The sequence below is a fragment of the Corvus brachyrhynchos genome, unplaced genomic scaffold, assembly GCF_000691975.1.
Source record: "Corvus brachyrhynchos isolate BGI_N302 unplaced genomic scaffold, ASM69197v1 scaffold114, whole genome shotgun sequence".
In the NCBI taxonomy this organism is placed as follows: Eukaryota; Metazoa; Chordata; class Aves; order Passeriformes; family Corvidae; genus Corvus; species Corvus brachyrhynchos.
In genome coordinates this window covers 4267764-4281002 of record NW_008238337.1, presented here as the reverse complement: position 1 = coordinate 4281002, position 13239 = coordinate 4267764, and the positions used below count along the sequence as shown (strand labels likewise).

Genomic DNA, 13239 nt, shown 5'->3' with positions numbered 1-13239 from the left:
CTTTTCCTAGCAGCTCGTGCAGGCTGAGGTTTGGAGAGGATCTGGCCTGGCCTCCTGAGACAGGGACTGTCACCAAGATGACATCGTGTTTCAGTGGGAATCTCAGAAATGTTCCTTGGGATGCAGACTGAGTTCCAAGCCCGTGGCGTAGCTGGGTGATGCCGGGATCAGCCCCGTGCCTTTTTGAACTCTGCGATTAATGGGATGAGCAGAAAGGATTTCTTTTTCCTTGTGAAACAATCTCTTATTTTATTTGGCTTTTCACCATCCAAGTACTAGGGATTCCTAGAATTTTCTCATTCCTGGCTGTTTGGGAGCAGTTCTGTCAATTTGCTTTGCGCAAGTCTGCTGGAGTGGGGAATGATCCTGCTAATTTGTTTGTTTCCCTCTTCCTGCCCTTTCTCTTGGAGGGTTTATCCAAGCTGCTCCTGGGTTGTCTGCAGGCACAGCCTGGATCCTGGGGTTGCCCCCAGGGTGGGATACTCACAGCTGAGCTGGTTTGGCTCCATGTGGATCCGTGCTGATCGCTGCTCCAGCCCAACGCATCCCAGGAGCAGCTGGAGGGACATCATCAGCAGTCTGTTTCTGTTGGGAAATTGGCTTTTGTGGGCTTCATGATTGATTTCATTTTTCTCTTTTTGCCCTTTGTGCCAGAGGAGTGTTTGTGTGTGAATGGCCTGCAGTGTCTGCAGCCCTCTCAGCATTCCGGCTGGGTTGTGGCCCAAGATCCCCACGCCTCTGAGCCCAACAATGCACACTCACACTCCCCCTGGTCCCTGCTCTGCTGAGAACAGCAAAGCGTGTTGAGTTTTCCTATCTCCCCAACATCTCACTTCCTTCAAAATAGATGGGAGAGATGTCTGCTCCTGCAGGGAGGCTTTACAGCCCCCACAGCTGGAGCTGCTGCCTGGCCCCTTCCCAGCACGAAGATGCCCTGGCTGTGTCCGAAGAAGGAGAGATGTTCTCCCTGTGAACCTGCAGCCCACGTTTTGCTTTTCTTCTGGGGGTGTCTTGTCTTCAGCTCAGGATGTCTGGGAATGATGACTTTGGGTATGGAAGTCACAGGTATGGGAAGAGCTTTCCTGCCTTGCATTTCTGGTAGCAAAAACACCTCAGTTCAAGTGGTCTTGAGCAGTTCTCACCACCTTGCCAGGCATGCTGGGCTCCCACAGTCCTGACCACAGGTTTTGTCAGCATATCACAAATCCTACACGTGTGCAGTAGCACTTTGTTCTAAACCATCATTGCACATGTTGAAAGAGGACTTTTCCAGGTGCTGCTCCATGGGGAGCGAGCTCACTGTTCATCCCTCCCATGGCAGCCCTGCTCCATGTCAGGTTAAGCTGGAATGGCTGTGGTGATATTCCCACCTGTGTTTGTCCAGGTGATTCCCTTGTGTGGCCGTTAATCCCTGTGTGACACGGAGCAAAGGCCACTTGGACACGTCATTAAAAGCGGGAGAAGGGACTTGCTGCTGCTGCTGGAGCCCCGGGGCTGTTCCTGGGGCTGTGCAGTACCATGGAAAGGAGTAGCTTTGAAGTCCCTTTTCCTCCAGCGCTGTTTTGTGTTGCTCAGGCCCCTTCCGAAGGCCCCTCTTGTGGTCAGGAAGTGTTATCAGATGTGCCTCTATCAGGCCAAAGCAAGCAGTGCCTCTGCCTTAACCATCAGCTTTCTGGGGGAGCAGGAGCCACACAGCTGCTCTCGACTCTTCCTGTTTCTCTCGCTGTATCTTCCTTCCTGTTTGACGTGCTCCTTCCCAGCCTGGGTTGTGCTGCTGTTTGGGTGTGGCTGTGGGACAATGCCAGTCCCCTCTGCTCGCTGCAGCAGTGTCCTGCCTAAAATCCGCCCTCTGGAATATTGGGCTGCAGGAGCATCTGGCGGGGCTGACTCGGCCTCTCTCCAGGGCTGTTCTGTGTTCTTTCTCAGTTGCCTTGAGGTGGCCAAAGCTTGTTCCAGACCAAGCAGCAAACAGGGGGAAGAAAAAAGGGGGAAAAAATCAGTTCTCTTCCTCCTTATCAACTGGGCTATGGGAAAGGGAAGTGTGTTCCATTCTGTGGTGCTCGGGAGGCCTGTTTTTCCCCTCACCTTATCAGTTTGGAAATGTTTTGAGTAGAAGATGCCATGAAACCCGAGGAACTGGGAGGCATTGCCATGTTTGCCTTTGTAAAATCATGACCCATTTTGAGAGAAGTGAATATTCCTTTTCTTGTGGGGGTTTGGGGTTTTTTTCTTCTTTAAACAAGGACCTGATTGCAGGAGGCTGCTCACTCACCTCAGGCTTGCCTGGGTCTTCCCAGGAAAAGTGTTTTTTCTCTCTCCTGACTTCTCTGTATGGATCTTTATTTTGAGATGAGTTCTGTAGCTGTGAGATGTATTAATAGAGTGTTTCCTTGTGTCCGGCAAGATGATTATGGCTTATGTGAGATTCCCCATTAAAACATGGAACTCAAGCACCCGAGGCATGCAAGGATTCCTCCTGGGACACCCCACAGCTGGAGCCACGATGGCAAAGCAAACTGCCTGGGGAAAACTGTTCTGGGACTGGAGCTCATTCTGGCTGTCCAGTACCATGAGCAGCTCTGTCTCTTTTCCCAAAATCCAGTATTTTTAAGGGATTGCTTACTGGCATTCCCGGCCCCGGGGGGTGGCAGTTTGTACCGCCGAGAAGGCGCTGCCTATTGTGTTCTTCAGCAACTTGAAATGGGGTTGATGTGTGTTGCAGCCACGCTCCTCTGGAGCTTTCCCAAAGGGGAAGAAATATTTCCTTTTCAAGTTGAGCAGCACGGAGCCAACAGATGGAGCAACAGCCTCTGGGGCCGGCTCTCAGCGGGGCCGTGGCCACGAGCACCCTCTCCTTGCCAGCCCCTGGGGGCAGGAGGGACTGTCACTGTCTGTACCCTCCTCCTGACACTGCTGGCGTTTCCCAGGTGCTGCAAGTGTAGGTTTTTTGCTCCCTTGGGGTGATAATTCCCTCTGTTTGGTAAGTTGAGGTCAGGGGGTGGGAGGAGAACTGGTCTGCAGCTGTACTGGAGCATCAAGGGGCTGTGACAAAACTCGTGGGCTCTGTGTTTATTCGAGAGACTGAAGTGACTCCTTGTAGAGAAGTTCTGCTGCTCGGGATTCCTGGAAGGGCATCCAGGAATTGGGTGGTTTCTGTGGTGTGTGCCAGTCGAACTGGTTGAAAACTGGATGAGAACTGCACAGAGAGCTCCTTCTGCCCCTGGTCAGGCTGGTGGGACCAGTGTGGCCTTACAGCGTGTGCCTGCAGAAAGAATTAGGGTTTGTAAGGAACAAATCGTCAGGGAATTCAGTGCCAGCCAGCCCCTAACACACATACACCAAGCACCTGAGAGACTCCTCGTCCAGCAGGAGCTCAGGAACTCGGGAATGGCCTGAAAATCCAACAGAGGACGCTGTACAGTGAGGGAAGGACCATTTTAATTTCCTGTATCTATATTAAAGCATTGCTTTAACTGTAAAGGAATGAACAGGCATCAGTCCATAGGATGCTTTTCCTCTAGTCCCATCCCTCCAGGGAATATGGACTTCCCACAGCGAGGGGCTGTGTGGGTGCTCATAGGAGCCTCCGGAGCACGCGGGGGGAAGCAAACAAACAAACAAGTCTGGAGGAGGGAAACGATTAGCCGAGCCTCAGCTGGTTGTTTCCCCTCTTGAATGGCCCTCTTTCATCAGGATGTGTTGGGACAAGTGCTTTTTCAAGCCAGGATATCAGTGGAAGACACAGTGTTCCCTAAAAGCCATCCAGTTCCCGGGGAGCATCAGCAGCCGCGATTCCTCTGCTTCGCACAGAAAATACGGTCGAGCTTTTCTTTGCCTTCTGGTGGTTTTTTATGGGTTTAGAAGCAAAAGGATGTGAGTTTTACAGCTGATTATGAATCTTTTCGAATTCCCTGACTTCTGTCTGACGCTGGGGCCAGCACGATGCTGCCACCGTGCAGAGAAAACCAGCCCGAATTAGTATGTATGAGCCACTGGGTTGTGCTGCTTTGGGGCATCTGTCACCTCTGCTGTGGGGCAGAGGTTGGGGACGTTTTTCATGCCAGGATTTGGGTGTTCTTTAGGAGAGGGGTTTTTTAAAAATAAGCTCGGAGTTTTAATTGTTTACTAGAATTGCAGGATTTAAAAGGGAGTTGGAATCTCGTGCCTTGCCTTTCTCACTGAGCTGTGTCCAGAGCAGAGCATTTGTGTGAAGTGGCAGAGCGCAGAGAGATCCCAGAGCGGAGATAAGGGCCTGGGTTGGGTAATGTTGTTGTTACAATGTGGTGTAAACTGTGAGCAAAGAGGCGTTTGGGTGTGTTCCCTGTGTCCGGCACCGTGCTGGGCACATGGAAACGGGAGCTGGTGTGGAGATGAGGAATGCTGGGGGGACGGGAGGGCTGTGTGCAGGGTAGGAGCAGGGATTTCAGTGGAAATGGAAACCTTGCTCTCAGCAGGCTCCTAGTTTTCCTTTCCGGTTCGTTTCCACGCACGTGGATACACGGGAACAAAAATTTTGCAGTGTGAGTTGTCCTTTTCCTGGACCAATTGCTGCTCCAGCAGCACAGCTTTCCCTTTTGCCTGAAGCTGGGAATTGCTTTATTGTCACAGATTTCCTGACTGCAGGAGAGGAGAACATCTGGCAAGAGGTACCATCAGAGCAGGAGATCCTGATAACTTTGGGAAGGAGCTCTGTCTTTTCCAAGGTTTTTCCTGCTGTAGAAATCTTAGTCACTACTTTGAGATCAAAGATCCTTTGGGGGTAAAAGACTGGAGTAAAATATCCTATTTCAGGATATTTTTTTGCTTTCCCAAAGAAACTTTTCCCCAAATTCTCGGGATGGGAATGTTGTGAATTATCTCCTTGTGCATGATCTAAGCATTCCCTGCCTCTTGTGAGTGCTGAATATCCCATACATTGTGTGGGGGTCGCTGCCTTTGTGTCACTTCTGGCCTTTTTTAACGCTTTCCTGTGAGGTCTGGGGTGAGAAGGAAACAAGGCTCTTCCTGGCTGGCTGCTGGAAGGAGCCACATTCCCATTTGCAGCCCAGGGTGCCGTTATCCCGAGCCAGGCTGAGCTCAGATCGCAGCAAACCCCGCACGGCTCCTGCTCAGACACAGCCAGTGAGGTGAGGGGGGAGTGCTGGAATCCTGTGGGAATGGAAGTGGAGAATTGTCGGAATTCGAGTGCGCTTCTCCTGCTGCGTTTTATTGATCTTGTGGAGCCTGGAATTCAGGCAAAAATTTTAGTTCATTTTTTAAAAGCAGCTGAAATCTCGAATTTAAACCTGATCCAGATTTTTTCTGGGGAATTCTTGAAATTCAGTTGAAAGAGGAGGAAGCTTTGCCTGGGAACTTGGGCTGTGTTTTTAAGAGACTGGAAAATCTGAAATGATGTGGATTTCATGTCTGTCCTCACAAAATTGCTGAGGTAGAACAGAGCATTGGGAGCTTTAACGCTCACTCCTGCCCCAAGGCAAAGACCATGGATAAAATATGGAATAGATGAGTGCTGGGAGTAGTAAGTCCAGTGGGATCATTTGCTGGAGCATAAGTAACTCCTGTGTAGCACAGTCTCATAATGGAGCATTTCTATTTAGTAGATGCAGACAGTAATTAACGGTGATCTATGGCTGTGAGCGTGGGGCGGCGGAAAATTGGGCTTTGGAACAACAAATGACTCTTGCGCTGTTTGGGGAGCAGAGGAAACACATCCTAAGCAATCCCTGTGCAGCTGAAAGGTACCTCAGGAGACAGGGATTCTCAGCCATGTGGGAAATGCAACTTCAGTGCTTCTGGCCAGAGCTGCTCCAAACCATTTCCGAGATTCTCGTGTGCGTCCAGGAGTGGCAAAATCCGGCTGTGCCGGTGCTGTTCTGCCTTCTCTTCCATTATGTTCCAGCCCTGGGTGTCATTTCCCTCTGGAAATGGCGCTGTGTTTGCCCAGACTCTGTGTCCCAGGATGCTGATCCAGCCACAGCAGAGCCACACCTCTGCTCTTGCGCCAGTTGTTTTTCCCTGAGGGTTCAGAGCCGTGTCCTTTCCCTTGGGATGTGCAGGTTCCATCTCCGTTTCTCTCTAAAATCTACACAGTTGCAGGTTCTTGCTTTTGCATTCCAAAGAAATGTCAAGAACTGGAAGGAGCAGGAAGCGATGGGCTCAGAACCTGCTCTCCAGTCCCTTTGCAGGTCTCAGCCTGTAAAAAGTCCAACCCTCTGCTTCTTTTAAGTTGCAGAATTCCATAATCAAGTGATAAAGTCATTTCCAGCCCATGACAGCTCAGGCAAGTATCTCCTGCAGGGGCTAAGTAATAAAACAGTGGTGGAAAATGACAGATGAATAATCCATGAATAATCCCAGAGCCGTGCTGTGCAAGTGGCATCCTACTATTTTAGTGAGGAAAGCCCTTCCTTCCCTAGATGTGGACATTTTACTGCTCTTTCCTTTCAGCTGACTCCTGTGTGGTTTTTTTTTCCAGCCTCAGCGAGAGCTTTTTCATGGTGAAAGGTGCAGCCCTTTTCTTACAGCAAGGAAACAGCTCCCAGGGCCAGCGAAGCCTCCAGCATCCCCACAAACATGCAGGTAATGGATTCAATCACCTCTGGAGATCCTTTTTCCCTCCCATCCAAAGGGACAGGCTGATGGCACAGGTGGGTGACTGCCCAGGTTGTCCTGGTGGGCCTTGTACAACCTGCTGAGCAAGCCCAGGGTTTCAGCCCACATTCCGATTATTGAGTTTTTTATTGGGATCATTGAGTTTTGGTTTAAACTTTTATCATTCTCTTGGAACTGTGACTGGAGTAGAAATTTATTCTCTGTGGAAATCATGGCATTTTGCATGGCTCTCATTAGGCAGGGAAGCTTGGGCAGCCAGAAGGGCTGTGTGGGATCTCTCTCCCTGTTTTCCCCAGCCACAGATGAGGAAATGTCACTTGAGCTTCAGTGATTTAATCTTTGCCTCCCCTTGGGCAGTCATGGATGTCCTGGACACTTCTCCAGGGGCTCTCCCAGCCTCCAGTAATCCAAAGCTTGGGACTTTTTGCTTTGAAATTTCCTGTTGCTGGTTTTGTTTGGATGTTGCTGGTCAGAGGAAGGGATGTTTGATCAGGATTTGGATGGCTGGATAGAATTACATTTGTCAGCTCCTCATATCCTGATTTCAGGAAAACCCCCTTTCCTGTCAGCTCACCACAATCTGTAGGAGTTTATCATGATTTAAGAACAGACTGTCCTGCTTCCCCCAGTCCCTTCCAGTTGCCAAACTGGTGGGAAGAAATGGTAGGGAGTGGTATGGTGAGTGTACATACGGATTTGGAAGCAGATAAGGGCGTTCAGGGAAGCGGATTCTGCTTCCCCAGTTTTTATACCCTCTGCCTTTGGCAGTTTGGGAATGGGTGGTTACTGGGCAGGAAGAACTGGGATTTTGGGGCATTTTGGGAGCCTGTGGGAAAGGCACAGTATGGTACTGTGTGGTGCTGCTTAGCAAACACTCCAGCACAAAGGGGGTGTTTGAATGCCAGGCTTGGCTTTGGGTTACTTTAACTGTCAGCAATTCCATATACCCAGCAAACAGCCTACGGAAGGAATTTTATCTCGCATGGAAAGTTATGAGTGCATTACTGAGTTATTAGATGGGAACTTGGTTTGTTTTCCTGTAGATTCCTTGTTCCTTTCGTCTGCTTTCCCCAAACAGAAATGTACCCACAGACCTAGAGCTGAAGGGACTTGGTGCATGAGCAGAACTTGGAGAGTTCATCCCCCTGGAGGTCACTCATGCTCAGCCACACCCTCTGTAGGGCCAGTGGGGCTGATCCCATATGCTGGGGGTGATTCACAGCTCAAAGGTGTTCTTTCCTCCTTTGTTCCCGTTTTTTTAATCTGAGTTTTTCCTCCTCTTCTTCCTCACCTGTTCTCATGGCCAAACCTTTCTGTCCTCTCTAAGGTGCTGCGACAGGAAGAGAATCCTCACTTGTGCCAGGCACAGCTGGTCTCAATAGATTTGGTGGCTTCCAAATACCATAAGGTTGGGTTCTCACACATCCAGGGAATGCCCATCCAAGAATCTCACTGTTCTTAGTGTTCTCTGGGACAGCAAAGTTAATTGACCTTCCTTAATTAGTATTTTTTGACTTGGAAACATCCAATTTCTTTAAAGGTCAGGACACTGCTGATTCTTAGTGCAGAAAGAGCCCCTTTCTGATGATTGCCCTGCTTTCTGTGCAGGTGACTTGCCCCAGCACCTCCAGGTGATGATCAACCTCCTGCGCTGCGAGGACAGGATCAAACTGGTAAGGACAGGTGCATTTTCCTGCTCTCATTTCTGTTGGAAGTGTATGCAACAGACCTGTAGAGGAGCAGGAAAAGCATTGGCAAATCCTAGTTTTCAGAGCTGCCTTAACTCTGTGCTGGTTTCCAGCCCTGCCCCATTTTCCTGACCACTCCTTTTGCCCTGGTCCTTGTGTCCAGGCAATGAGTTGGGTCAGGGAATCGCTCTGCCTGAAATGTATTGTTTTGTTAGATTCAATTTTCCAGCCAGCTGACAAACACTAATACAGGAGGAGAGACAAGACCTTGCTGATGCTCTTGGACACTTTTAAGTCAGCCTTGAAATTGCATCAGCTGGGCTGGGCTTCCTTTTGAAGAAACCTGCAGATAAAAATCTGCTGTAAAAGTCACTTCTCTGCAGAGAAGTGGATGCCAGTTGTGCCTCCTGTGGGACTAACCTATTTCAGTGAAGGCTTGCGAGTGGGAGAATCCTCTGAGCCTGTCTTGTTTCCAGCTCAGTGCATCACCAATGTTTTTACACTTCCTGCTTGAAACTCCAGAACAAACCTTTGGGTTACATTTTGTAGCTTTTCCCCAAACTGGAGAGGATAATCTCGGCTAATCTTCCCCTCACCAGCAGCAAGCCTTGCTGTATCGTCCATACTGCACTAAATAAAGCTTTTGGGCATAATGAAAACTTCAGAAGCCTCGTGCAGCAGTGGCAGCACTAATGAAGCAGAGGTGGTTTGCAGGCTGTGCGTTTGGAGAGCGTGTGGAGCGACCGCGTGCGCTACATGGTGGTGGTGTACAGCAGCGGGCGGCAGGACACCGAGGAGAACATCCTGCTGGGAGTGGACTTTTCCAGCAAGGAGAGGTAGGTCAGAGCTGGGAACCAGGCAGGATGGGCTCTCTGGCAGCACCAAACCGTCCCCGAGCAGTTGGGTTACCTGCATCTGCGGATTCCAGCAAGAGAAAGGATACGGGATTGAGTGTTCTGACATTTTTATTCCAGAAAGTTTTCAGTCTCTGTGGAATCCAGGGCCGTGGCATCCACCTCACCAGTGGGAGTTTTTGCCTGCTCTCTGCAAAATGCTCTTGCAGACACATTTGCAAAACTGGAGCTCATTCTGTCCCCCAGACTCCAGTGTGTTGATGGAATGATGCAATGGAGCTGCTTTTGGGGAGTAGCTTTGTTGCCAAATAACATCAAAAAACAATACTGCAGAAGTAGCTCCAAAACCAACAAACAACTGTGTCAGCAACGAACTGTTCCTTTTGTCTGACTGATAAGAGCACACATTATTTGGAAAAGCAAGTGAAATACTTTGTTATCGCAGCCCCTCTCAGATCATTCCAGTTCTGGTGAGTAAACCAAGGCAGCAAAGCTCTTGGCTCAGGGAGAAGGGACTGGTTTGGCAGAGCTGGAGTCGGAAGCTGGAGCTGCCAGGCTGTTGTGTGTGTTCTCCCAGGATTTAACAAGCTGCCCCATCCTTGTGGTGCAGCCACTGTGAGTTTTGTTTAATTCTGGAAAACCTTACTGGTGGTTTCCCCTGGAAAGTGGGAAGGGGAAGCTTTGCACAGCAGAGGGATCTGTAGGGAAGCTCCCAGCTGTGCTTTCCTCGTAAGATTATTGTCATTGGCTTTGATGCTGCCTCTGTTCTGCTCTGAAATTCCCATGTGGCATTCCCTTGGTGTGCCACAGCAGTGGAAGTTCGCCATGTCGCCTCCACTCTGAACCAACCTGGCATTCATTTGCTCCTGGTGATTACTGATGTGAGACAAGAGGAAAGATGGATTTGTGTTGCTGTCTGCATCCCAATTTCCTTTAAAACCTGAATATCTCAGTAGCTTAATTATTTACTGCTGGAAGTTCCTGGCCTTCATTATAGCAGGGTTTTCTTGCCAGATTGCCTGTCTGAACTGAAAGTGTTCTTTTGGGTCAGATAAACCCCTGAAATCCATTTTTATCTGTTCCACCAGCTAGAGTGATCCCATGGAGCAATCACCATGAGTTATCACCTTGTCAGACCTTCAGACTCCAGCCTCAGTTTTATTTGATGGCCTAAAATATTACGAGGGATTACTAGAGCAAGGCTTGAGGATTTTAAAAATTAAAGAGTATTAATAATTTAGGCTATTGGCATGATCACATCGTGGCCTATATTTAACATCCTGTCTCACCATCTCTCTTCCAGTAAAAGCTGCACTATAGGAATGGTTCTTCGTCTGTGGAGCGATACTAAAATCCATCTGGATGGGGATGGGTAAGAAACCACATTAAAAGGATAAATGGGAATGTCCTTCCCTATCTGGGGGCTGCTCCAGGAGAGATTCTCCGTCACCTTGCAAATGAAGTGCCCATTTTGGATTCATGGCTGCAGAGTCCTCTTACTTAGTGAATTCTTGTCTTGCTGCCCTCACACTGCTCCCATGGTTCCAGGGAATGCTCTGAAACCCCACTGAGGGCTGGAGCTCCCATTCCTGGCAGCCTCTTGCCATTCTTATTTGAGAGGTTGGAAAATCAGTGAGAGAAATTCTCATCCTGGTTCTTTTGGCCTGTGAGTGCCCCAGTGCAGTAGCTCTTTGTAGAGAGCAGGCTGGGATGGAGAGAAAAGCGGTTTTTGACTTGATTTTCCCTCTCTCCACCAGTGGCTTCAGCGTGAGCACTGCAGGGAGGATGCACATCTTCAAACCTGTATCGGTGCAAGCCATGTGGTACGTGAGGGGCTGGGCTCAGGGAGAGACTCTTCTTTCTGTCAGTAAATTAAAAAAAAAAAATCAGCTGCATTTTAGCCTTCTCCACGATGGGTATTTGGTAAGCTGCAGCAGAGAGCTGCTTCCCTGTGTCAGCAGAGGGGCTGTGGGAATCCTGATCCCAAACCAGGATCTCCTGCTTCAGTTCAGAGCAGCTCTGTATCCTTCAGCACGGGGGAAGTGGCACCAGAGAGATGAATACATATGAAAGATGAACTTGAATTCCTGGAGCTACAGACCAAGAATTTCCTCTCTCTGCATGTTTCTCTCGCTGGCTGACAGAGGAGGTGCAGGGCCCATTGCCAGCCTGTGGCATTCCTTGTGTCCTGCCCCATTCCTGGGGTTCCTGCAGCCCCAGGTGCCCGTTCACCTTTCAGCCCGTTCACCCCTCCCCTGTGCAGGGATTCCAAACCCCTGAAGCAGAGGTGGCTGAGTCAGCAGTGGCTGAGCCAGCAAATTCCTCCCTGAAGAGGCTGCTCCATATGAAACTGCATCTCCCTGTGCCTGGGCAATGCTGGCTCCCGTTGGAGCCTGGAGAGATCCCTGTTCCTGCAGCATCTCATAGGGAACAGATACAGATGTGGAGAAGGATGTTGTGCTAGGGATGATTGGTACAGACACAAATAAAGCTTCTGTTCCTGTCAGTTTTGAATTTGGCCCCTCCTGTTGCCAGCCTTGGCCATGGTTGATGTGTTCAGTGCAACAACTTCGGAGTAGAGCCTTAAAGAAAGGAAAAATTGAGGAGGGAAGGAGGGAAAAAGTAATGTTAGGATTTACAAAAACAAATGACCCAATCTGGGCCTTGTCCCTGGAGCCTGTCAGAGGCCAGGAATGCTGGTAAATATGCATCAGGCTCCTTGCTGGAGGTGGATGGAAAATTGTCCCTGTTCTTTATCTTCCTTTGGCTGTACAAGTTGGTTAATGATTAGATCCCAGAGCGACTTGTGCCTCCTTCTTCCCTGTTAATTAGGAGAAGATTTCAGCCCCTGCCTCGGCCGTGCTGTGAGAAGCCCCCAAGGTGCAGTTTGTGCCTCTTTGAGCTCTGACACCATAAATCTGCTGCTTTCAAAGAGCAAACTGCAACAACTAATGCTGAAAATCACTTTTTCTCCGTGAAATCCTCTCAGCTCCTGTTCTGTCTGCTCACAGCTGCCCAAATCTCTTCTCCCACCCTGCAGGTCTGCTTTACAGATCCTCCACAAAGCCTGTGAAGTTGCCAGGAGGTACAACTACTTCCCAGGGGGGGTGGCCTTGGTGTGGGCCACCTACTACGAGAGCTGCATCAGCTCGGACCAGAGCTGCATCAACGAGTGGAACGCGATGCAGGACCTGGAGTCCACCCGCCCCGACTCCCCAGCCCTCTTTGTTGACAAGTCAGTGCTGGATTTTATTTGGAAAAGTTTGCTTGGCTCGTGAAGGAAATCTCCCCTTCTCCCTGTTCTTCCTGCCCTGGTTCGTTTTTGGGGTTGCAAAAGCAACAAAAGAGAATTTGCGTGAAATAATCAGACCTGAAACTTCAGCTGGTGATAAAGTGTATGAGCACCAACAAGCTGCTTTTTTTCCAGTTATTCTTATAAAAATTCCCTTTCCCCCTACTCCTCAGTGCTGTGCATGTGCTGCCAGCCTGGAATCATCCTCTCCTATTCCTGTTCCTTCCCAGGCCAACGGAAAGGGAACGAACAGAGCGGCTCATTAAAGCCAAGCTCCGGAGCATCATGACCAGCAAAGACCTGGAAAATGTGACTTCCAAGGAGGTAAATATAAAAATTCTCACTCTTATTCTTCCTGCCAGACTCCCTCTCCAGAGGGTGGTGAGGAGGCACCATATGCCTGGGTATCGCTGGCTTTGGAATGTGCATTCCAACCGTTCTGTAAAGGCTCTGCTCTGGCTTTGCTGCACCTCCCTCCTGAGAAATCAGGATAATCCCAGCATCAGAACTGTCTTGCAGGACCTCAGTAACAACTGTGTGAGTTTCAAGTCAAACTTTAAGGTTTTATTTCCTTTTTTTTTCCCTGGACAAATGTCAGAGGACCTTGCAGACAGCATGTTGCTGGTGAGTTTATGGATGGAAAATCACAAATCAAGGCTAGAGCTCGTTTGGATCCATCCCCCAGGCTGGTGTAATCCATCCACCCACAGTGCAGACGTGATCAGAGTGGAAATAGTTCTTTTTGGGGTGGGTTTTTGGTTTTTAAGGGAGGTTATTAACATGCAAGTGGTAG

The 13239-nt window shown here is 49.4% G+C and overlaps 1 protein-coding gene across 2 annotated transcripts in view; it reads left to right on the top strand.

Annotated features, from left to right (window-relative positions):
• The window catches only part of SSH1 (slingshot protein phosphatase 1), a 27977-nt gene that overhangs the window by 6441 nt on the left and 8297 nt on the right, over nt 1-13239 (top strand). The window contains exons 1-8 of one of the 2 annotated variants that reach the window (XM_017734874.1): nt 3682-3978; nt 6476-6579; nt 8221-8285; nt 9015-9136; nt 10458-10526; nt 10912-10977; nt 12195-12389; nt 12677-12770. In XM_017734874.1, coding sequence (XP_017590363.1) covers nt 3893-3978; nt 6476-6579; nt 8221-8285; nt 9015-9136; nt 10458-10526; nt 10912-10977; nt 12195-12389; nt 12677-12770 — 801 coding nt within the window. In that variant the 5' untranslated portion in view covers nt 3682-3892. Of the gene's footprint in view, nt 1-3681; nt 3979-6475; nt 6580-8220; nt 8286-9014; nt 9137-10457; nt 10527-10911; nt 10978-12194; nt 12390-12676; nt 12771-13239 lie in introns of those variants that run through there. The other variant, XM_008634070.2, reaches the window with a different exon arrangement.